General features: G+C 38.6%; 1 protein-coding gene across 7 annotated transcripts in view; it reads right to left on the reverse strand.

The window, feature by feature from the left end:
• tenm2b (teneurin transmembrane protein 2b) overlaps positions 1–25310 on the reverse strand; it is a 191887-nt gene that overhangs the window by 130827 nt on the left and 35750 nt on the right. For 2 of the 7 annotated variants that reach the window (XM_058759081.1, XM_058759079.1), the window contains exon 1: positions 3136–3511. The exons of the other annotated variants lie outside the window; for them this stretch is intronic. In XM_058759081.1, the coding sequence (XP_058615064.1) occupies positions 3136–3184 (49 nt within the window). In that variant the 5' untranslated portion in view covers positions 3185–3511. Of the gene's footprint in view, positions 1–3135; positions 3512–25310 lie in introns of those variants that run through there. 7 annotated transcript variants of the gene reach the window in all.

Here is a 25310-nt window from a genome sequence, read left to right on the forward strand (position 1 = left end):
GGTCAAAAACTCATCAATAAACCCTAAATAATCTATTAGATATTCCACTGTTCCAGATTAATTTGAGGGTTTGCCAAATGACCGATCAAATAAATCAATGGAGATGCTGCAGTGAGCCCTTAATCTGTGTGTTAATTAAGGCCAGCCATGGGACTGATGAACTTGGCACTCATTTCCCACTGAGAGCAGCAGAGGTGCAGGTGAGCACATCAATGCACACACATACACACTGTGGTCTGCTGCTTTAATTAAAAGTAATAATAATAAAAATATTAGAGCTGCACAATTAATCGAAAGAAGAACACGATTACGGCTGCCAAGTTATAGCATTGAGCAAGACACATCCACTGCATAAATGCAGTGGCCAATTAAATGTATTTAAATTAGTCCATGAGGCTATCGATAGGGATGCACAACGTGTCAGTGGTCATAACCTGTATTGGTCAATATACTGTATAAAAGCCAATAAATGACAGTAAATAAATAATAATGCATTTTCTGCAATATAACCTGTTTTGAAACGTACTTGGTGTCAACTGAAGCGCATAGATTTATATCTAATATCAGCCAATATATTGGTTATTGGCTTCAAAATATAAATAACTAAATTTCCATCGGTTTATCCATACCTATCAGTAACGCCAATTACTGTTAATGAGCGAGGCTGAAGCAGTCTTATTTTTCATATCTGTGGGGGGGCGACGGCCCACAAAAAAGAGAACTGAAGAAACATCACCTGGCACTCAAAAACAAGCTGTATCCTACGTGTCCACTGGCGCAGTAGAAATCTGCTCAAAACGTCAGGGTTTTAGCTCGAGCTGTGTATATACGTTTCTATCAGTGCGGTGTTTATTGCAGCTATCCAAAACACTTTAAGCTGCTCCCAATGTGCCTATTCCATTAAGTTGATATTGATGAAAAATTGCAGTTACACTTAAGACCCTGTAAATTAACAAACTGTTGGCTTATTAAAACAATAATAGATTTTCCTGTGTTGCTCAATTTCCCTCGCCTCTAATGAGATGCCAGCAAGTGGCCCTTGCCTGCAAGGTTAATGGATTCCATATTTTTCAGTTTAAAAACTGGGTTCTTCTAGCTCAAGAACCAATGCAAAAGTATTGCTAATTAGACAGCAATGGCTCAAAAGAGCTTAAGGAGACTGTCGAAAACAGGCAAGCAGCTTGCCGCTCCACATCCACTTCTGGGGCTTTTTTTTTTTCAAAGATTTACTGATATAGGATTTGTTTTTCCCCTCAAACTCTACATATCTTACCCCACCATGTGTTTAAAGCGCAGCTGCTCGTGTTGCTTTGTGAATACACGCTGTAAAACAGGAACACTGATGCTATAGCCATGGTCTTCTCTAGCAGGGGTGTGTGAATGAGGCAGGATCAGGTCTTTGAACGCCGCAGTGTCTTTCTGTCCGAGACAGAGGTGGATGGAGGTGAAGTCGAGGGGTGATTGCCCACTGAGCTCTGAATTGATAGAGACAGGCGGTGAAGGGGAGGGTGGAACTGCCTGCCATTGATCACACATTCTGGACAGGAGGCTTTTCAATCACCCCCTCTTCTCTCTCTGTCTCCTGCATCTGTGGGCTAAGAGGCCTGGGCTGAGTAAATTGCTTCATGCCAGTCTAATTTTAAGAAGCTCGTAAAAGCAGAGATATGCCGCTCTCGCTCACGTTCTCTCCCCGGCTCCCCGAAGTGCACAGCTACGCTCTCGTACAGAGATGAAGAAGAAGGATCTCATTCTCTGCAGAAGACAGCATGCTTTTACCACACACGTGCACACACACACACATACGCTGGCCAGAGCGTCTGCTGGACTTGTCTTAGCGGAGACCATTTAATTTCAGTTTGGACCTCTGGGCAATTTATCCAGCCGTCTTCTCTGTGTGTGGCCTCTCCATCATACCGCTAAATATGAGTGAATCCATCTCACAGCCATTGGGTTTTGCTCTGTAAGCGTTTATAATCAATGTGCACTATAGTTCAGATAAAAATGTAACTGCACTTTGTAATGTTAGTTGCATATAAAACACTGTGAAAAGCTCATTCTTCCCATCTCCCAAGCATTAATCAAAATGAAAGTTTAAAATGGCTCAATGTGACACATTATTAACTATATTGTTTCTTGGCCACTGTTCACAGCATGTGGATGAATCATACTAATGCTGATAAAACAAAGACAGAATGAAAATAAAACACAGTTGGGAATTTAGTCATGGTAATTAGGCATAAGTAGGCTACAGCCTACTCAAATCATTCACTTCATTGTCTTAAAGCAAAAGCTTTATAACTTTTTTTACTAATAACTTTTTTCCACTAGCCTTGTTTTTTATTCTGCGTCTTAGGCATTTCTTACGTCAAATGTCAGACCTTCTGTTTTTGATTAACAGTAAGTGGATGGTGATCTTTTCAGCCATAAGGGAACCCATACAAGTTCAACAGGTCATTGTTCACTGTATAATTTACAGTAGGCCTATCAAATACACTTTCACTGTACAGAGGAGAGTAGCTCAAATATTCTGCCTAAATCTCATGTTGTGTTTCACAAAATAATGAAAATAATATGAGGATGACATGAGGGTAATTAAAAAAAATATTTGGTGGGTGAACTATTCTTGTCTTCTTTTGAATAAAAACAGTTAACAACATAAACCAAGTCTCAATATACCAATAAAATACTTTTTGTGCCATAAATCTGGTCAGTGTCTGTAGGCCTAACTAATGAAAAAGATAATGATGATTAATGGATATTGTCTTCACCAAAAATATAATAAAATAAAATAAATAAACGAAACAACTAACTAAATGTTGAATTTAAGCACAATACAGCCTTCTAGTTAACTCGAGTTTGTTTAACGGTATGCGGAAACCGCTTCCGTCAGGTGTGTGTTTGCTTTTAGTCGGTTATTTAGTCGCGAAATATATCCGAATATAGAAATATACGTGAAATACATGTTCTTTGCAGAGAAATAGGCTATATCGATTTGCCTGTGACAGAGAAAGTCCGCGTTCGTCTCACATGGTCGCGCGCGCTTTGCCGGTGGCACTTTCGCGCGCATCTCACGAGCCGGTATTTGCCGACAGTTCGCGCGCTAATGTCTGTGAAGGAGTGACTCGGCTTTCTTACCTGGATCATGGTGGAGCGCTTTCGCCCTGTGTATGCCCGGGTGGTACATCTCTCCCCGGGTTTTCGTAACGCCGCCGCTACCGGCTGTGAAGTCAGTCAGAAATCCTTAACAGGTAAAACGGATCCTAAAACTTCGCAGGTTTGATAGTCAATCTCAGACACTTAACGATATATTGAATCTCCCCACAGCAACAGCGTTCTGTTGACAGTTCTACACGCCACTCGCAATCATCTCTGTTTCTTTTATTTTGCTTCGTTTTGGTGATAAACGTTCAGAAAGTTAGGCTACATGAATGAAAAGGCAGAAGAGCGGAGAGAATTCCTGGAACAAAAGAGTGTAGTTGTGGAGAGACAGAGCGGAGCTGTGCCTGCTCTTTACTCCACACAAAGCAGATGCTTGCAGCTCTGATTGGAAGGGAGGGGTGGGATGTGGCCGGGAATGTTCATGAAGGAGAGAGTGAGGGATAGCTTAACTCACATTAGTCAAATATTACGATTGTTTTTCATTTAATTCCTACTTGGATGATATATTTGACTTTATATTGTTTTCATTTTAACACATATATGGGCTACAGATGATTTGTCTAGTTTAGTATGCACACCGTAGCCTACCTATTTGAAGAAGTTATCTTATACGAAGAAAATATTCATGATTGTGTGTAAAATGTGTGCAAGTAGTCTGAATCATACAGACTGAAACATGAACAAATTTAAATAATGCAACATATATAATTTGAATTTAACTAAATAAGGTCTATCCTAACATTTAGCATAAAACTATGGAGCAATATTTGTATTATACAAAAAATATTGAATTTAAAATATTTCTTGTTTATTTTGTGTTTATGCATCTAAAATTATAGTGGGTAGGAAAAAATGCATGCACTGTACTTTATACTGTACAAATTCAGTATTTTCCAGAAAATGTTATTGATTTACTACCTTCAGTAACAATATAAAATCTAATTAATCATGTATAATGTGTCTTAATAAATAGAAATATTTAGCTGTCTTTTACATTTTAGTAGGGGTCCCTCACAAAGTGATCATCGTCATATGTGGGGCTCTCTGGTACCTAAAAGTTTGAAAACCCCCGACTTAGTCTACAGAAAACACCAAGTGGTGTAGTAGCTTTTAAAGCCCAGTCACTAAACATTATCCAAAGGATCATGTCTTGTTCAGGTGGCAATCGTAAGGGCATAACTGACCATTAGATGTCCAATGCTCCTGTGAAGCTTCAAGCTGCCACATTGTTGCCCTGTGCCTGCTAGGTTTCACATAGCCAAGCTTGGCCTGCTGCTCTCCATCCTCTCCCATATGGGTCAGCTTCCTGTTCCTGCTGGGCAAAAACCTACTACAGAACCTATCCTTTCATGCTGACCTATGAGCAGTTCTCCTCACCTAAATCCCATCCTGACTCTGAGCCACTTCAGTAAAGCTGCTCTCTGACCAGTGCCCATGAACCTCCAGAGGAACAGGCAGATACCAATCCTGCGCCTAGAGTCTAAGTTTGGACAATACGAGCTAACAGCTTCTAATGCTGGCACTTCACTTCTACCATGGTCTATAACTAGAATGCAGGATCGTTTCATGAATACGTGTGGGATATATGAGAGCTGTCCAATTTCCAAACCAATAGAGAGCACTTTGGGTGGTGGAATTATTCAATGGACCCAAGTGGTGGTACTTACAAAGGCTGGTGCCTTTGTACAGTATGTATGTGAGTAGATGATGGACTAATATGGCTTCTCTTAGCTTTTTACCAGATATATTTGGCCACTGTAGGTCACCTACAGAGTTAAGGGGTCAATGGTATGATATTTTTGGGTCCACATCTATCCATTTATTTAAAATCACAATGGCATGAATATACTCTGATGAGCATGTTTTCATTGTTTAATTAAAATTCATACAAGTGATATCATAACACATTTCTGAAATGTATTAAAGCCCTTATTAAGGGCTTTGACATAGTCTTCTATTTATTTATTTTTTAGGGAAAAAAAATGCTTCAATGCTTTGAAAAAAAGCCTGCCAAATCAGTCGAGGTCCAATCAACATGTAGAAAAAAACATAAAACAGGAAACAATCATGTCAAAATGATCAAATGATTATGATCAACTCTGCACAACCTCATTAACGTCTAAGCATCGTAAAATATCAGATCATTTGACATTTTTATGACATGGCAAGAATAGTTCAAAAATGAAAATGTCAAGTACTCGCCATCATAATGATTCAAAGGTATACACTTTTTGTTTTACTTGTTGCACCACAAGACATTTTTAGAGTTAATCAATTTAAACATCTCTTGAAAATGGTTTATATGAAGTTCCCAACTGAGGAGCCTAATAATCCAGTCCTGTCAATCATCAAACAACCGAATATAAGCAGCAGTCATTGCTCTGTTCAAGCGACAATTCTTCTGGCATCCCTCCACCTCCCTTCTCCTCCTCTAATTGGGGGGGGGTCCTACTCGGAGCTCAAGCCGAGCCTCGAGTTTTGAGCCTCCTTTGCGGACAGCAAACCAAGTTCATTTACCATTACCTGACAGGGCTGAATGGGCAGGCGAACTCGTAAAATGGTTTTCAAAACCATATGAAACCAACATGAATACAAAGAATACATTTCTAAAACCATTGTTGTCATTTTTACATGTCACTGACCCTCGACACCTTAACCTACAGTATTGGCCCATACGCAATCTTTCTTCCACTCAAGACTGTAGACATTGTATATTATGTAAACAGCATCTATTTTGTTTTTCAACACAATCCTCATATACGGAATATATCTAACATTGGAATGTTTTTATCTATGTGCAAGGCTTTGATCAGGTAGACACAATTGGGTCAGCAATTCATCTCTTTTTTTCATGGTATAAATTTCAGGAGGAGGAGAAATACAGACAAAGGACTAAAAAACAGCATAATAAATAACATATATATTATGAATTGAACAATGATTTCTCAAATTTTCCATCAATCTTACAGAAGCAACAGCTGTATATTGATGGGAGAATGAATATTTAATCAGAGAAAAGCAGAGATAGTAATATTAATAATATGAATTTTAATGATAATGTTTATTGGTGAGATCAGAAATAAGCACAAGCACATAATGCAAATGTACTTTGCACATATAAAATACTCTCCAGTAAAAAAACAAACAAATCTAGTACCAAGGGAAAACTGACATCTCTTGAGATCCAGCGGCTCATTCCCTCGTGCGTCTCTGTTCTTACTCTGCAGGCTGTCATGGTTTGGGCTAATCGCTGCACAGGTGTCTGCCTGTGGCTGTCACTCATCTAGCTCACTACGATATGCAAATGATCTTAAATGCCGTCGCCTCTGCTGGATGAATCGTCCAATCCAGTGTCATTTTGCATGGATGGGTTTGTGCCAACAGCATCAGTTATAACCTCCCACTCCTCCCCAAGCTCAGAGCCAATCAGACAGACTCATCAACCACCATTAATTTTTTTTTGTAAAGATTTCCTCCAGCGCTGTGTCTAACTGCCGAGGTCCCCAATTAAGCAGAAAACAGAACGCAGACGTTCACCTTCCCTGCCATGCCGTGAAGCCAACGGCTATCAGTAAAACTGCTTACACAGAAGCTGCTCTTGGCTATGTCACACTAAAATGCCGCTAGCCATGCACTTGACAGTCCTTGCGTATTTCAAATTACTTCCAACATATCAACAGTTAGAGTGAACTGGTGCCATAATTACACACTTAGTCAAATTGTTCAATTTCTGCCCAAGTCATATTAGTGAAATTTAGAGTGGGCAGAAAGAGTTTAAATTTATTAGTGACTCAAAAATGCTGGAGTCATATCACTGAGCAACAGTACAACAGTCATCCAAAAATGTTAGGAAAGTAAGAACATATTACAGGCTTTTACTGACAAACTTGAGATTTCTACTTACTTGAGAAATGAGCAACATTAATAAATTGCTGTCCAATTTTTCAAACGCTCCAAAAGATCGCATTGAGGTTTGGAAGACGGTAACTAATTATAGCATAAATTTTAGTTTCATAAAGCTGATGGTGAAATGAATATGGTTCAGAGAGGTGGCCCTAATCAAATATTCCCTTTCAGCAGAGGAAGAACAAAGGCTATCAATGGCGGCGGGATTACTTATGCCCTTTTCCCTCGTTTCGTGTCCAGTTCTCGCATTCTCTTTTACATGAGAAGCGGCTTTCATTGTGTAGATAAAAGCAAGAGGGTTTGATTAGAATAACCTGCCGTACACCTGCATGCATGTGACGTTCTGCTGAAGAAAGAAATGTCTACTAGAGATGATTTTGCTCTAAGACCAAGATTTTACACTGGACATCAAGCAGTGATCCAAGTAACCTGTTTTTAATATAGTACATGTCATATATATATATATATATATTTTTAGTAGTTCTGTTCACAATTTTCAAGGATGAAGCCATGTTATGCAAACTGTCCTTATTTGCAATGGCCTCAACAACATATTTGAAGCATTTTCTCCCTTTCAAAAGTTACGCTGATGTTTTTTGCACAAAAAGTTCCACGGATGTTAAAGGTTCTTCATAGAACCATAGATGCCAATAAAGAACCTTTATTTTTGTAATATTAGCGTAACTTTGTCTAGCATCTATTTATGAGTTGTAAATGACCAGTTAAGAAACACTGCGTCAGATTCTTGGCATCCTAATGTGTTTGGGATTATAAAACATTGTTTGCTATCTCATAAATGTTATTAAGATTCTTTAATATTCATGAGGCTTACAATACAGAATGCTAAAGGAAAGCTAAGAAAGCGAAAGTCAACATCACTTAGAGGGATATGTCTGTCTGCCTCAACCTTTAACCTCATTGACTAAAGAACATCTATAAACATCAGCAGATATTACGGCTCATTCCGTTTATTCCATTTGTTTTGTTTTGTTTTGTGTTTTGGCAAGGAGCAGCTCTGCAACTATCTTTGTCACATCACATCGTCTCATCGGTGAAACCCCCCCAGCCGTCTCTCCCAAGAGTGATTAATCTTCTAACACTAATTAGATATTTGCTAATTAGCATCTGACATGTGAGGGGAGGAAGAGAAACATTTGCATGCGGACACGGATGACTACAGTCGGCAAATGCCGGGCTCAACCGTAGCAAAGCACCATCAGTGGAGTCGGGTACACGGCGCAGCTCACGGAGCAGGATGTGCTGATGTCAGAACGCCTGCTGGGTGATCTACCTGCATATAAGAGAATGTCAACGTCCAGGGGCTCAGGCATTATTTTATTCATTTTCAGATGAAGTCACCCCCTACGTTTCAAATGAGCACCGTCTAGATTTTAATGACCATCGTGGTGGAAACCTGGAGCTGAAAGGACATTAATCTGGATATTGCCAATTTAGCAGGAAGCCTGGTGGGAGAAAATCAGCAGGATTTTGGTGCTCTGTCTTCGCCTACACAGTCTCCTTCTGTCCATATCCAACTCATTTTATATGCCCTCATCAATTAATGACGACAGCTTATTATCATTTCATCGTGAGGGTTAAAAGATCTGTAGCAGATGGAGAAATGCTACCTGTGAAAATGATAAAGCTGAGCCATAATCAGACTTGTAGATTATAGTGCAGTAGGAACGACTGCAATGACCTCGCTTCGCTGAGTGAGAAACAGAAGATGTTTTACACTAAACCGGCACTATATGTGGATGATATTATATTTGGCCAGTAAGAAAAAGTTACTGGGAGTCATTCATGCCAAGGGATGGGTATCATAAATAATTTAACAGTTCTGGTTCCTTATTGATTCGATTACCAGGTATTTTATATTTATTTATATGTTTTTTTATTTTATTAATTAGTAAAATATTTAAAATGAAATAAGTGCAAGTTACACTGTTACAAAAAAAATCTATTTCAAATAAATGCTGTCCTTTCAAACTTGAAGAATCCTGAAAAAAGCATTAAGCAGCACAGCTGTTTTAAACATTGATAACAACACTGAAGACTAGAGTAACGGCTGCAACGCCATCACAGGGATACATTACTTTCTAAATATATTAAGATATATTACATAGAAAACAGCTATTTTAAATTATTAATATTTCACAATATTAATGTTTTTAAAACATTTTGATCAAATGGTGAGAATAAAAGACGTCTTAAAAAGTACTGAAAAAATATTACCGTCCCTAACTTTTGAATGGTAGTTTACATTTAAAACGGTTCTTGAAAAAGATATGCTTTCATGTTATAAAGACTTTTTGGTGGTGGCTTAATCTCTGCATACTGTATTTAAGTAAACTAAAATGTTAAACTAAAAGTAATGAAACATTTACCTAAAAAAAGTGTGTTTGGTAGGTGAAGGCTTCTCTCACAATCTGCAGTGTCTGCATGGTTTCTCTTCAGTGCTAAATCATCACAATTGGAGCACTATGGGGTTGGCACGATTTTTTGAAAAACAGTTATGTCAAGAGTAATTACTTCTTTTTGTCCTTTGCAACAGCATGTCTGCGAAAAATAATAAAAACACCTTGCACACCATAGAACACATCAGAAAGGAATGACACTTAATCCAGAACCCTTATGTCTTGATACTAATATCACAGTCTTGTCTTTGAGATAAAATGACAGATGTACCATCTGTGAGCCCATAAAATGAGGGTGATTCTGACAAGCTATCTGTTACACGACTTTGGGCTGACCGAGGCAAACATGGGACCACAATTCAGTGTTCGAGAGCCTCTCGATGCCCTGCTAACAATTTTCATGTGTCGCAGGATTTCACAGGGTAATTAAATGCCTAACTAGTGGCAACTTGAGGGGGAAAGCGCCACTGTCACAGGGGGGTGGTTAGCTGGATGCGTTTGAGTTGGTGAAATATGTGATTTCACAGGGAAATCGGCTCACAGATGTCTCATTAACTTCGTGTCATTTGCACCCACTTTTCTACGTCATTATGGAAATTCGCAAATACAGAAAATGATACGAAAAAGTTTGTACTGTAGAAAGTTCTGACTGTGATTTGTCAGGTTCATTAGCATTTCCGGCACAGGATGTAACATACTAAACCATTAAGCTTGTGTACAAACCATTTATCTGGCACAATGTAAAACAAATCCATTGACCAAATGAGGAATTTTTCATTGCACAAACAACTGCACACCATTTCAGCATAGAAAACCAGCCCTGGTGTACAATATGTGCAAAAGCTCAAGCAAACGTGCCTCACAGTAATGATCTGGTGTGTGTGTTTTATTCATGCACTTTAAGCTTCATATTGCGAATGATTTCCATCCAAATTTCCCATCAGGGATCAATAAAGTCTGTCCGTCTGTCTGCCTGTCTATCTATCACACGTGCTTTTGCAGACTCCAGCTATAGCATAATGTGCCACTGCTGTGTGTTTTGTAAACAGGAAGAGCTCCTGCTGACCAAATAAGATTATTCAGAGGACACGTTGTTTTTTTGCTTACAGCTCAAACTGTGAACATAATCAGCCAGCTTCCTCTTCCCCCTCTTCACAATCACTCTGAAACACATCAAGGTCAAGTGGCTGAAGACACTGTCATTACAGCACTGCTAAAAAAAAAAGAGATCAAATTCACAAGTGTTATTTAACAGAACAATGAAAGATCAGGAGAGAATTATTGCAAGCTGCATTTATGCATTACAGATACTTATCAGATCTACAAATTTCGCTTGGCAGACGATAAAAAAGGCGAGTTTCACTGGGCAATCAACCGCTAGAAATTGATCGTGAAATCTAATACTTTAATACTGGCATAAAAATATCGATTTATTTTTTAAATATTAATCATTTTATTATTTATTTAGCATCAAAAAAATTGAATTTGCATCATAAGCTTCAGTGTTAAAAATGAACTTTGCTAGTAAGTTATGTAGGATAGTAACTATTCTGCTCATTTTAAGCAGCAACACTGAAAACCCAAAGTGGTCACAACCAGCACTCAGTCACAGCAGTCACTCAGTGACAGAAAAAAAAAAATGCAATATGTAGTTATTATTACAGTAATCTTTATAGTTATTGTTCTTTGTGTGAACAGACCCAAGTTTCACAAAAATACAATAACATAAACATATACTAATATATACAGTATATATATATATATATATATATATATATATATATATATATTATTTTATTTTTTTGTGGTGAGGTTGATAGAAATCTAAACTTCAGAAATTGTTGAATGAATGATCAAAGTCTGATAATTTGCACCTATTGTCTATCCCCACCACTCCTATTTTCTTGATAAAATGGAAAATTATATAGTTAGATTTTTCACTATGTGTACAAAAAACATGTCTAAACAAACATAAAGAGCAATATAAATAGTCCATGTTAAATTATCTATAATTTACAGTAAAAGATCTCACCCATGCTTATTCTACTTTGAAATGGGCTGCTACGATATTCTGCTGTTCAAGTGTGTGCTGTAGGTGTCAATCTTAAAACTAACTCTGCATATCCAAGCGGCCAATTAGTGTGTGAGGCAGGCAGGCGTCCACGTGGAAAACTACATGTGTGCGTGAGCGGGAAAGAGAGAAAGTCGATGAATTCAAACGACACTGGCTGAGAGCAAGTAACTTCTTTTGGGTTCCTGGTAGTGGACGGTTGCAAACATCTCAGATAAAGCAGAGAAGTAGCCTTGCAGAAAATCAATAATTCATAGGTGACGATCAGATTTCTTCTCTGCCCGTTGTCAAGGTGAGAGCATGCCGAGCTCCAGGCTGAGCCAGCTTTCTGCAGCAGCCTGGAAAATGACAGCAGGCTTGTCAGGAAGAAATGCCTGCTATCGACGCCTGCCTGCGTAATGATGTGCATGCCACTGTGCACTCGTGCAAACGTGCGTGTGCGTCCTCGCGGTATTGCTGACTGACAGGACATCTCTCTCGCTGTGACACTAAGAGCTCCACGGGCTGAAGTTCCAGACACTTTCAGACCAGAACCTCACTTAGATCTGGCCACAGTTCTGCCCTGCTTCTCACCAGCACAAATATTTCAGAAGGATTCAAACCATCAGGCCATTACCGAGACCTCTGGATCTGGCTCTGTCTGTCAGAGCGTTTCCATTTGACTTTGCATCTCGGTGATTGATAGAGAGCGGGCGTTCTTGTAACTGGCTCGGTATCAGATCCGAAGATTTGATGCGATGTGACAGGCAGCCATGAAGCTCCTCGGAGACCCCTGAGGAGAACTCGACTCATTCTCGCGTCCACGGTTCCTCAAGCGCGAGCAGCGGACCACAGCCAGATGGCAGAGCGGCAAGGACAACCCACCCAGCGCAGGGCACGACCAATCGGGTGTAACGAGCAGAACTCTGTAACGGTATCCATGGAAACGGCGGTTTTCTTGGCCTATGGCACGCGAGTGACAGGGAGCTCAGGTATAAGATCTCGCAGCGGTCATCAATCACTTCAAAGCAGAGGCTGCTCCACCTCCGCAGTGCGGTGAACTTTAAACAGAGAACAACAAAGAGACGGGCTTTCAATCAATCATAATGACACGCTTCTCCACGGCCCTGTTCAACCAGCAAACCTACTCGCAGTCAACTACACATCACTCTTCATTTAGCACTTAACGTCCAACCCATCTACTAAAGCATTAATGTATCTCGCCCTCTCAGATGCACACAACAATCAAACTTCAGATATCAAGGTGGTAGGAAAGTTATGGAGAAAGCAAGACGAGACTAGGTTTGCAAGCACAAAAGGAAGTTTCAGTGCTTCAAACTAAAGAGGTTTTGCAAGTAATTTGTCTGCCAACACTTCATTCAAAACTGCTGTGTGATGTGACAATCTCAGTTAATCAGAATATATTTGAAGTTTAATATAGGTCTACATTTAAATGGGACCAATTTTGGACCAATGAGATTACACAGTGGGCGGGGCTACCAGGAGTGTCTGCGTCACTGCAAAATACAAACCGGACAGCTGACAAAATGCAAAATGTTCTACTGCAGCCATTTACTGTACATGGAAAAGGTATCACTAAACATGCATAATATGTCAATGCCATATTGTTTATTGGATGATATTTAAGTTTTTATTATTATTATTATTATTATTGAACTTCTTAACACTTGCTTAAACTTAATAGTCAAAACTACTATCAAGAATGCAAATATTACAAATGAAATTAAATGGCTAACACTCTATTGATTTGCGAGATAACTCGCAACTGAGAAAAAATATATATATCTTGCAATTCTGACATTATAACTTCTAAAAGCAATTGCTTTTATATTATGCAATTCTGAGAAGAAAAGATGAAATTGCGAGATGAAAACTTGCAACGGTAAGAAAAAAAGGCAGAATTGTGAGAAAAAGTCGCAATTAACTTTCATTTTATTTTATATTCAGTGGCAGATATACAAGTGCCATGATATATCAGTTATTGGCTGGTATTTGAGATTAATTGTCACAGTATAACTCAGTCTATTGTAAGTCTAGCTAATATGCAAATAACTGAAAAAAGAAGACCAACTACAATTAAGTATGCAAATATTACATTAAGCTGCAAACATTTTATTGATGCAAATCAACTGGAGATTTTCAAAATTTAATCTTAAATTATGCACAATTTTAAATAACTTGTTTAATATTCAAAGACAAAGAGGAAAAATTAGTCGGAGGAATTTCAATGGATTTTTCTTTTAAAGAAATAAACAAATGGTCCTACATATTCTCAGCAATGAATGCTTCTAAATCAGTTATTTGAAGTGCCTCAGCAAGATGTTCAAACCTAATAATGGCTCACTGTGTAGTTCTGTCTAAAGCGTACTGTTTTAACATGTCAGTACATATTCACAAGACTCTAAAGAGCACAATCATTTACTGCGGCAAGTCGCAGCTGTTGTGTTTTGCATCTGAATGCAAAACAGCACGAGTGATGAAGAATAAAAACAACCTTTTGCTCAAAAAGCAACTAAAATTAGATTGAGACTGAGAAAAAAAAAAACATCAACGGGGTAAAAAAGCCTTTCTAGGGCTCTGGCGAGGCTTAATTACGCTTGTTGAAGCAGTTGTTTGCAGCACACCTTTCTGTCTCCCACTGCCTCTTTACCTGTGATCCCTGTGATTTCTGAGAGAATGTGCTTGTGCATTTTGGCAGATGTATCAAACGGTGTGAGAAAAAATAAAGGCAGAAAAGGATACAGAGAAAAAGAGAAGAGAGATGGAAAGAGAGAGAAAAGAGAAAGATAAGGATACAAGCGCACAGCTCGTTTGATATGGCTGCACTCAACACTGAAGCTGTGCCAGTGCTATCTTCAATGGTACACATTGGCAATGGGGTGTGAATTGTGAGATGCTCCCCAGGCAAGAGCTCGTTTGCTGAGGCCGCTCATAAGGCTTTGAATGCAACTGCGGATCTCTGTGCCTCCTCTCTGGGCTGACTGAACAGCAGATCTGGGCCACTGCAGGGTCGCAGCCCGCTGTGTCCCACACCGAGTGGGTGAGGTAGGGTTACGCACCACATCACTTACGGATCAGCAGGCCCACACGGAATCTGTGGAAAACTTCAATTTCTGTCTGTCCTTCACACAAGCTATCATATGGCTTTAGAGAACTCTGAATATAAGGACTACTTTTATAGAACTTTTTTGTCCAGTTGCAACTCACTTTCATTATACAGAAAAGAGAAGCCAGAAAACTTAAAAAAAAAAAAAAAAAAAGTTTTGATACAGGTATGAAATGACATGACGGTAAATAATAATAATAATAATAATTTTATGGATTTAGATGTATTTGAAGGAGTAGATTATGCTAAATTAAATGCAATTAATTTTGTTTTATTACACCATTACCGTTTTTTAGACAGTAAGTGTTACTATTATTTTTTTATTTATTTGTTTGTTTATTCTTTAAGAAATTGATTTTATTCAGCAAGGATGCATTTAATAGATTTAAAGTGACAGTAAAGACCTAATTGTTACAAAACATTTTCTTTGCAAATAAATGCTGTTCTTTTCAATTTTCTATTCATCAAATAATCTTGAAAAAAGTATCACATTTCCACAAAAAATCTTAAGCAGCACAACCATTTTAAACGTTAAAAAGCATATTGAATGATTTCTGAAGGATCATTTGACACTGAAGACTGGAGTAATTGCTGGAAATTCAGCTTTAATCGAAGGGGGGAAAATACATTTTAAATTATATTAAAATAGGAAACAGTTATTTTATTGTATTATATTGTAAATAATATTTTACAATATTACTATGCATATAAATGCAGGCTTAGCAAGCAAAAAAAATTTTTTTTAAATCTTACTGACCCAAAATGGTAGTGTACATTTTGATTATTATATTTTTATTACTTATTTTATTGTATTTAGCTTTGGGTAAATATCTTCTTTAAAACATTAAATATATTCCATCGATTCCACAGATTTTTCAGAAAAAAAAAAATAAAAATCAGCGAAAGAAATCCAAAAAGTCTGCATGCAAAGTTCATATAGGCCTGTGAATCGAGACCCAAATGCAAACAGATGAGTTAAACAAGCTTGTTTGGAATCCCTCATCTTTCAGGGTTTGTGGATGTGAGGACTTCATGACAGATGTTAAGAGAAGGAAACAGTAAACAGTGTCTAAATGATCCTCATATGATCTTCCGCTCAAATTGTGCTTGCGGGGAAAGAAGGTTGATTATGTAACCACAGCTCTTCTGCATCATGAGTAATCCTGAGTATATTTTTTCTGTCTTGGCCCTGCTGCCAAGCAAAATGTTGCTGGAATGCATCATCAACTCAATCATAGCAGCAAGGGGCAAATTTGTACATTACACTGCACAAATTGGGCTGTCTCCTTACACTGTGACCTAACTCTGCACAATGCGACAAGTTTGTAGTGACAAACAATTTGTCTGTGCACACTGAACATAAAACACTTTTTAACTAATTTTGCTTCATCACTATTCAACTAGTTATTTCTCAGTCTAAAGCTAATAAAGAACTGCTGTGTAATGCAGCATAAAAGTGATCAGAAAGTGTTTTATTTATATACCGTAGGTCAGAGGTGTCGAACTCAGTTCAGCATACTATCATCTCAAAAACATTTCAAGAATTAGATATTCTGTTTCCAGTCAAGACTTGGATAAACTTGTTCTTTATCACCAGCAGGGTGGACTATTGTAATGGTCTCCTCACCGGCCTTCCCAAGAAGACCATTAGACGCTGCGGCCAGGATTCTGACTAGAACCAGAAAAACTGAGCATATCAGACCAGTCCTCAGGTCCTTACACTGGCTTCTAGTTACATTTAGGATTGATTTTAATGTACTTTTACTCGTTTATAAATCACTCAATGGCCTAGGACCTAAATACATTGCAGATATGCTCACTGAATATAAACCAAACCGACCATTACGATCGAGTCAGTTAGAAATACCAAGAAGAGATCAGATGTGCTAAAACACTAGCCACATTTAAATCTAGACTCAAAACTCATCTGTTTAGCTGTGCATTTACTGAATGAGCACTGATTGCACTGTATTTTATGTACTGTATAATCATTTTCTATTGTTAACTGTTTTAATTCATTTTAAATCATTTTAAAAGTTTCAACAGAAGGCTAAAGTATGTGCTGTGAAGGTAAAGCGAATGTGGGCAAAGAAAGACAAGCGTGTTGGTTAATTAGTTGAAAGTAGGACCTCTGAGTTCTACTTGTTTGGTTAATGAGGATCAAAGTAAGTAGTGGAATAGATTTTTCACTTAGTGGGGAAGAGTTTGAACAAAGCTTGAGAATGTTTGTTTCTGTGTTAAGAGCACATCACTAACAGTAGGTTTTTAAATTCCTTGTGATTATTATTATTATTATTTTTAATGATCATTTTACTTCCTTTTATGTAAAGCACTTTGAATTACCACTGTGTATGAAAAGTGCTATATAAATAAACTTGCCTTGCCTTGCCTTGCCTTGCCTTGCCTTGCCTTGCCCTGCAGAGTTTAGTTCCAACCCTGCTCCAAAACACAAACAATGTATTTTTCAAATAAGCCTGAAGGACGTGATTAGCAGAACGCTCTGGAATTCAAACTGGGAGTTTGACACCCCTGGTATAGGTATAGTGATGAAACAACATGAGACACATTACATTCCAAATTGTGTGGTTTTTGCCAAATCATTCAGCGCTTCAGTTACTCCAACAATGAACTGAGGAAATAGTTCGGACTTGAAGCGAAGAACTGATACAAGCATGCGTGAACCGAGCACTTGAATGAAGGAGCAAAGTGAAATTTTTCATGATTTCTCACAGTTTATGTGAAAAAAGGTGTTGTTTAAGAATAGTATGTTTTAGACATGTAAAATATACTCTTTCCATATGATTATTGGGTGCTTCTATAATATTGCATATACACTGTACGTTGTCATTGTGTGATTGCATATCAGTTATTTGACTTAAAAGAACAAACTAATCGTTTCACTTTGCAAGACCTCAAAATATCAAGATTTATTATTATTATTATTATTTTGACTCTCTATTCTCATTTGTATTTGTTTTTTTTTTTTTTTTCTGTCATCTCAAAATGACAGTAGTCATTGACATTATGAATCATCAAAAAGTCACTGGATTAATTTTGGGGTGAATAGACCCTTTAAGATGTATTTCATATAGATTATTAATTATAAATATTTTATGTAAATATAATTAAAAAAATTAAAATGAATTAAAAATGAAAACTGTGTCATTCCGAACCTGTATGAAATGCTTTCTTCTGCAAAATACAAAGGAAGATATTTTAGAGAATGTTGGTAACTAAAGTTTGGTGACCACAGACTTCCATTGTATGGACAAAAAACACTACAAGACATTTCTCAAAATATCTTCTTTTATGTTCCAAAAATCCAGAGTAATTCCGAAAGTATGTACTATATATGGTCAAAAGTTTGGATTGATTGATTGATGTTTCTGATCCATAATTTATGTATGTTTCCGATACATCAATTTTAAATTTATGTGTATTTATGTAGAACATTTTCAATTTTGATATGTTTTAAAATTTACATGTTTTTAAAATGCAGATTTTTTGGTGAGACCTGACCTGTTCTGAAATGGAGGTTTTCGTGACATTTTTATACACAGCTTTATGAAGGAAGCCTTTGGACCAATGATATTTCTCAGTGGGCGGGGCCACTGTGCACAACGCTGCAGAAATAGAAACCGAGCGGTCGACAAATTATCCAGCCGCTTATCACTCTTTCTCTAATGCCGTTGAAGAAATGTGTCTACTCTGAGCTTCATCTCCTCCTGCTCTCGGGGAAACACTTATCGCTCTGCAGATGCCGGGCCAGGAAGAGCAAGAGCGAGGCCCGAACTGCCCCTCCGGCTCTTATCAGGCCATTGCAACCGGGTGGCCGCTTGTGTAAGGCAGAAATCGGAGCACCAGCGCAGCCTATGGAGTCATTGCTCAGGTGGAGGAAGAGGTGATAAGTCTTCACATGCATGCTGATACAGCAGACACACACGTTCTTGCACAGATTAGCATAAATGGTGTAGCAATAAGAGCAGCATGCTACTTCATTCTATAACATGAACTTATTTCGCGTCCAAGTCCATTTCTAAATTTCGCCAGTTAATCTTTCACAAGCTTCTCCATTTCCATAATAATTGCCGTCAAATTGTGCCAGGCTTTATTTGGCCTCACACAATGCCGGAGACTCGCAAGGAGTCGCTGACCCGCTCAGGATGGCTTCTCCGTGGGGTACGAGAGAGCGCGCCTGTTTGTCTGTGTCTGTATATCTTCTCTGGAGAAAGCCCGCTAAGTCTCTCTCTCTCCTGCCCCCTCAGCCCCATAAACAGGCCAGCGGACAGAATCATTATGCTGCAATTTTCCAATTTATTCAGTGCCTTCAACTTCTCATTAGTTTCTCCCTCCTCCATAAAGAGGGCACATTATCAGAAGCTGTCAGCAAAGAGCTCACAGGAGCTTCATCATCCATTTGGACTCTGGCAGAGGAGATGTTTCTGACCACAGGACATAGCTGTGTAGAGACTTCCACTACTGCTCAGAGTCAACTCATTCTGTTCACTGAAGCTAAGTGAGTCAGATACAATATGCCAGATGCTGATTTTCACATGCAGCTTAATTAAAAAAAATGCATTTGAAATGAAAAAATAAATAAATAAAATTACATAAAAATTATAAAAAATAAAGGAAATTTTTACTTTAAAATAAGGAATAAAGTCATATTTACAGTAATACTGAGTGATTATAAAATCATTGTGAAATATAAAATCACATTATGACAGCCTAACAGATATGAAGTTGCAATAATTACAAAAAAGTTTCAGTTTTAGATATAACGGTTGTTTCACATGATTCGCACCATGGGTTCAATGCACTTCTGAACATAAGCGGCAGGTATTTGTACTCCTCATTTGTGAATCGCTTTGGATAAAAGCATCTGCTAAATGATTCAATGTAAATGTGCTGCGACACCTTGACCTCCACACAAACAGCAGTGCAGAGAGCGTCACGGAAGGATGATTTTACGAGGTTGCCAGGAAGCAAGGCAGCAGGAAGTGTACAGAGTAAACAGTGAAAATATTGAAAGCAAACGAAGGAGCATTGGAGTTCAGAAGGGGGAAAAAAGACAGCTTATACTGGCTTATTACAGAGCTAGAAAAATAACAAAAATATCTGAATTTTGTATATCAGATTTTTAGAAGCTACCTAACAAAATATTTTGTACGGCAATACAGTATTTCAAGGTTGGCCATTTTGTTCCTAAATCCGTGTTTTGAACTGTTGAATTTTCTTGTTTTTTTTTAGGAGGGCTTATTGTGGAGTAGAAAAATGGCAAAAAAATAAATAAAAATTGCCTTTTGAAAATAAAAATGTTAGACATTACATTTCACAAAATTGATTTTGTGGCATTTTTTTCACAGCCATTTTAAAATGTAAACCTTTTAAATTCTTCATAGATTTTACAAAACTTATGTCAAGCTGGGTACCATAGTAAAAAGTATGTCTCAAAAATAAAACAAAATAATTAAATTGATCTATTTAAACACTACGAGTGGAACTAGATATTAAAACATTATATTGCATAGTAAGAAAAAGGACAATAATTTAGTTTTTTTCTAAAGATTACATTTAACAGTTATTTAATTTATTCATCATTTAAATAAAAAACAAACAAACAAACAGAAGTTTGGCACTTGACCCATTGCTCCTTTGAGTTGTTGTTGATATGAGACATGTGAAAGGGTCAAAACAACAAATGAAAAATCACATGAGAAAGGAATTGTCTCAATAGCGCTCTGATTGGCTGATTATCCTGTCAATACGTCAGCCTATCATTGGAGACAAAGTGACATTGATCTTTGAGAGCCCTTCACCAAATGACAGTGGTGGTTGTCAGACATTCTCATTATCTTCCATTAAATCCATTGTCTTCTATTTATTTTCCACTACAATCATCAACACACTTTTTACTTTCTAACTGTTTCTTTGATTGAGCAGAACAAATGAAATGTGTGCCAAGGATGTAGGCGTGAAGAGTGAGACTCCATGCTCTCTGTGGTGCTGAGCTCTGGGAATTGAATTAATGGATAAATTTCCCCTCAGAAAACAAGCTCTTTAAGAACGAGAAGGCAGCATTGTTCTCTGTCTGGTGGCTGACGCTGATAAATGGCCGGACACACCTGTAGAGCTGTAGGTCGATCAGGTGGATGTCTAAACTGATATTTTTCTACAGAAGGACCTATATGATGGAAAATCTGCTGAATAACTTTGCTGCTTCTTCTACTGGTGTCTGGTGAGCTGATACACAGTATGGCAAGAGATTTTGCTGTTTTGGATGCTATTGTTCATTTGGTGTTATTAAGAAGAATAGCATGAAAGATGTACATCATAAGTATAACTGAACACAAAGCAAATTTTGTGTTGCTACTAACTTTGATTATTAGTCACATTTATTTCAGACCTTTAGTCAACAAATCCACTGTAAACACAACAGATGTCATGAAGGTGCAGCTTTAATAATAATTTAATAGAGATGAGCAGGCACTAAAAACCAGATCACTCACAAAACATTATTTCATATATCTTATCATAACTTCCTTACACAGTTAATTTGGATTCAGATGTGACTAGAAGTGGTAATCTCCAAGTGGGTAAGTGCAATTCAGCAACAGGCTTAACTATTTTCACCAGACTGACCTATTTAGTCCAATTTTGATTAAATTTGGACAGGTTGTGAACATGGAGGACATTTACTGATTCCTCTCACATGATTTTTCATCTGTATTTTGTCATTTCGCCATCAGATTCACACCACGTTTAACCCTTGGGGGTTGGGGTTGGGGGAGGCATGATATTTGTGTTTTTTTTCAGGTAGTTAAATAAAAATGTTTCAGGAACATTTTAATGTATTCACAAATAGTGCTGCAATAACATGTTAGCAACATGTATGTACTTGTCTGCAGTTTTTTTTTTTTTGAGAAAATCAAGTATATGCATGTTTAGCAAAAATAATAAATAAATAAATATTACTGTAAATGAAAATTAATGGAAGCATGGCAAGAGCAATTTGCTTTAGTCTATTTAAAAATGCAATAAACAAGAAATAAGTACTATTTGAATCAAAATATGTAAACATGTAAGAAAATACATTGTTTCTGAATGAATCTGCATTTTGAGTTAATTGGTTGTATGACTGATTCAGTGACTCATAACAAGCAGTCAATTGTTTTGTTGCTAAATGCATCAGTATTTTAAACAAATCGGTTGAATTTATTCAGAGTCGCTTGAATTAATGAATGAGTCGCTTGCTGTCACATAGTCCACATTATCAAAAAAAAAAACACATTTGCTTAGTTAGGGCTCATTCCACGTCTTGGGATGAACAATTAATCCATGCAAGTTAATCCACAGAAAAAGAAAAAATCTTCATAATCTTCAGTCGAAATGTGAAAATGTAATCACTCCCCTCCAACCACCAGTGTGCTGCAAGCTAGAGATGGCAAGGAGATGCTCTAAAATCAAGCCCCACTCTCTATTCTATATTCCGTCCCACACAGTAATGTTTAAAACCTGAAGTAAAGCCAGTCGCAACCTCGAGTTCACACAGACTTCAAATGTGATATTCTTAAAACCACATCTTCTCATAAACGACCATCATTTAAGTCAATGTGGTTCTTCCTCTACAGCCTGCACTCCAAGCAAATAAAAAGTCAGCGACTCAAGTTCTCAGAATAAACCCAATAAGCTTCTCACTACAAACAGCCCCACTGACAGCTGATTTCATATTTGGCACAGAGTGGGTTAAAAGAAAAGCCTCGACTTGTTTTGCATTTCATTTATGACATATTGAGGTGTCATCATCCACGCATGATGTTGCAGTATTTTTTCCTCCCTTTAAGTGTGGAAGCGACGGTGGCGAATGCGCAAATATCAAAATAGAATATTTAGACGTTACGTAACCTTCTACAGATTTAAACCCACAAGTGAATGTTTTCTCTGGCTTGGAGTCAGATGGATGCAGTTGTGGCCCATGTGCAGCTTCAGAGCCATCCGTACGCCCCTTTAATGTGCTGCCAGGGAAATAACACTGGGGCAGAATGAACTTCGAGCGTGTCGCTTTTATCATTTCATATGACCTTCGGATATGAATAGACTGAACGACTGTGAGCTCAAGAGCAAGAAAAGGGAGGAGGGTATCTGAGTGACAGAGAAAATATTTCATATATGCAACAATATTAATAAGCCATAATCAAAGTGTGAACCACATGGTGCATGGTGCATTCCGAAAGGAAAATAAACTAAACTAAACTAAAGTATGCAGTAAAGGAACTCTACATCATTGGCCCTTTTATAAATCTCTCCAGCTATTTATAATCAATGCAAGATGGCCTTCAGCTCCATTTCTTCATGGCTTTTTTTATATTTTAATCGGTTTAAAATTTTAGTAAGTTCACATTCGGTCAACATTGCTTGATGACTCTAAAACAACCATGGTTGGGGATGTATTGGGTGCTCATATACAGATTGTTTGGATCTTGCAGCTCTCACTTCATTTCCCATATTTCTCAGCACAAGCATTTATCACGTCTTCGCACATCGCAGGTGTCATCATTCCAGACGGCATCTTTCCTTCTAGTAAATGATGACTGTTGGCAGCCGACAAGGGCATTCTGTAAGTTAACTTAATACGGTTTCAAGGAAATTGCTGGTTTGACAATGCAAGCAGCAGGTGTTTCTTTAAATCTTCTTGAGAAGCCACTTCTGTGCCCGTACAATCTCACTCTAGAAGGGGTGATAATGAGACTATCGCTTCATAATTGAGTGCTAACCACGGACACCATTATAAACGGATATTATTCCTGACCTCATTCACACTCATTTTGAAACTCATTATTGATATTGCGGACAAATGCAAAGTTTGTTCAAATGTGAGAAAACGAAGATCAAATTCAAAATCGGAAAAGACAGTTTTAATTCGAGAATCATGGATGAGCATGTGTTTAGAAAGTCAAATATTTGTTTTCAATAAAAATATTAAATTACATAATTTCACACACACACACACACACACACACACACGCAGGGTCTAAAATTGGTAAAATAGGCCTTTCAGGGTTTGATTGTTGTCTAAAACAAGTCACTAAAATGACTTTTTCAAAGACAGTTACTCATGTTATTGAGAGAAATGGACTGAAGAGACTGGCTTTATGCCATGTGAGGCTAATTGGCCTTGGGTTTGTTTAAGGCATTGTGATTAATGAAGTTTCTAATGAGAGCTTTATGATGAAGGCAGCAATCTGTCAGCCTGTGACTGCAGCTCTCAACAGGGATAGAAATTAACAGTTAAAGGGTGATTTGAAGAAGGGAATTCTCCTGACACAAAAACACCATTTTTAAACAAAAGCTTTCTTAAAAAGCTGCTGCCATCCAATTTGTAGTGTTCCCGCTATTAGCTTAAAAGTCTGAAATTTCATTAAAAGAAATCTGTGGCTTATTATCAGATTTGGTGGCTGAATGAAAGATGTTCCTCTTCAGGAACTCGAGCTGCGTCCGAAAAGGCTAGGGGAACTCCTCCAGCGTGTGCGGCTCTGAAGATCGTGTGCAATCTATCCAATGGATGGGTGAGACGTCATGGACGGGGTGACATAATGACCAGCTGGTATAAAAGCACGTGCGGTGAAACCGGTGTCAGCTTTTTGTCATTCAGCAAGTGCTCTGTGTGTGTATTGTCTATTATATTGCGGTTATAAAGCGATGCCTCGGGTGGAACAGACACTTGAGAGCTATCTGTCCCCCGACGCTGCGTTGTCTCTAAAGGCTCCGTCCTTGCTCTCCAAGCCGCTGCGTACATCTTCAGCGCTTGTGGGCAAGGAGTACGTGGTAGCGGGTCAGGCTGGCGCGTGCCTGCACACTATGTCGGTGTTGCAGGCATACCAGGCTGACCTGCTTAAAGAGCTGGATGATCGCGAGGCAATGAGCTCCGATGACATCAGGGAGCTCAGGCGAACCACTGATTTGGCTCTCCGTGCCACCAAGGAGACCGCCCGTGCTATTGGGCGGTCTATGGCAGCCCTGGTGGCAGCGGAGAGGCATCTGTGGTTGACCCTGTCCGACATCAGAGAAAAGGACAGGGTCTTCCTCCTGGACGCCCCACTTGCGCCTCCTGGCCTGTTCGGCGACGCCATCGATACCGTCGTCGACAGATACCAGGAGGCCCGTAAACAAGCGGTGGCGTTTCAGTGGTTCCTGCCTCGCCGCTATTCAGCTCCGGCGGCTGCTGGACGGGAGCAGCCCCAGTCACGTACTAGCTCCTCGTACAGGGAAGCACAAAAACAGAGCATCGCCACTCGTGCTCCCCTGAGTCAGGGCCGGGGCCGGACCTGTGGGTCGTACTTCAGGCTAAGAAGTCCTCGGCCAAAAAGCCCTGACGCCCATGGCCCAGGGCTTATGAGGGTAGCCCCCTCTGGGGAAGAGCGGTGTTCACCGCAGTGCACGGTGCCCGTTCCTCCTCAGTGCCCTCAGGAGATCGGGCTGCTAACCCTGCCATGTACGATGTTCCAGAGCGCAGCGATCTCCAGTGAGCACACATCTCAGTCTCTTCCGCCCGGAAACGTAGCGGAGCTGAGATGCTCGCCTCCCCTTCAGGGGTCTCTAGAGCAGCTAGTTCGGCCATCTCCTGATTACACCAGAGGCCAGTCTCGAGAGA

The sequence above is a fragment of the Onychostoma macrolepis genome, chromosome 21 (genome assembly GCF_012432095.1).
Source record: "Onychostoma macrolepis isolate SWU-2019 chromosome 21, ASM1243209v1, whole genome shotgun sequence".
NCBI lineage: Eukaryota > Metazoa > Chordata > Actinopteri > Cypriniformes > Cyprinidae > Onychostoma > Onychostoma macrolepis.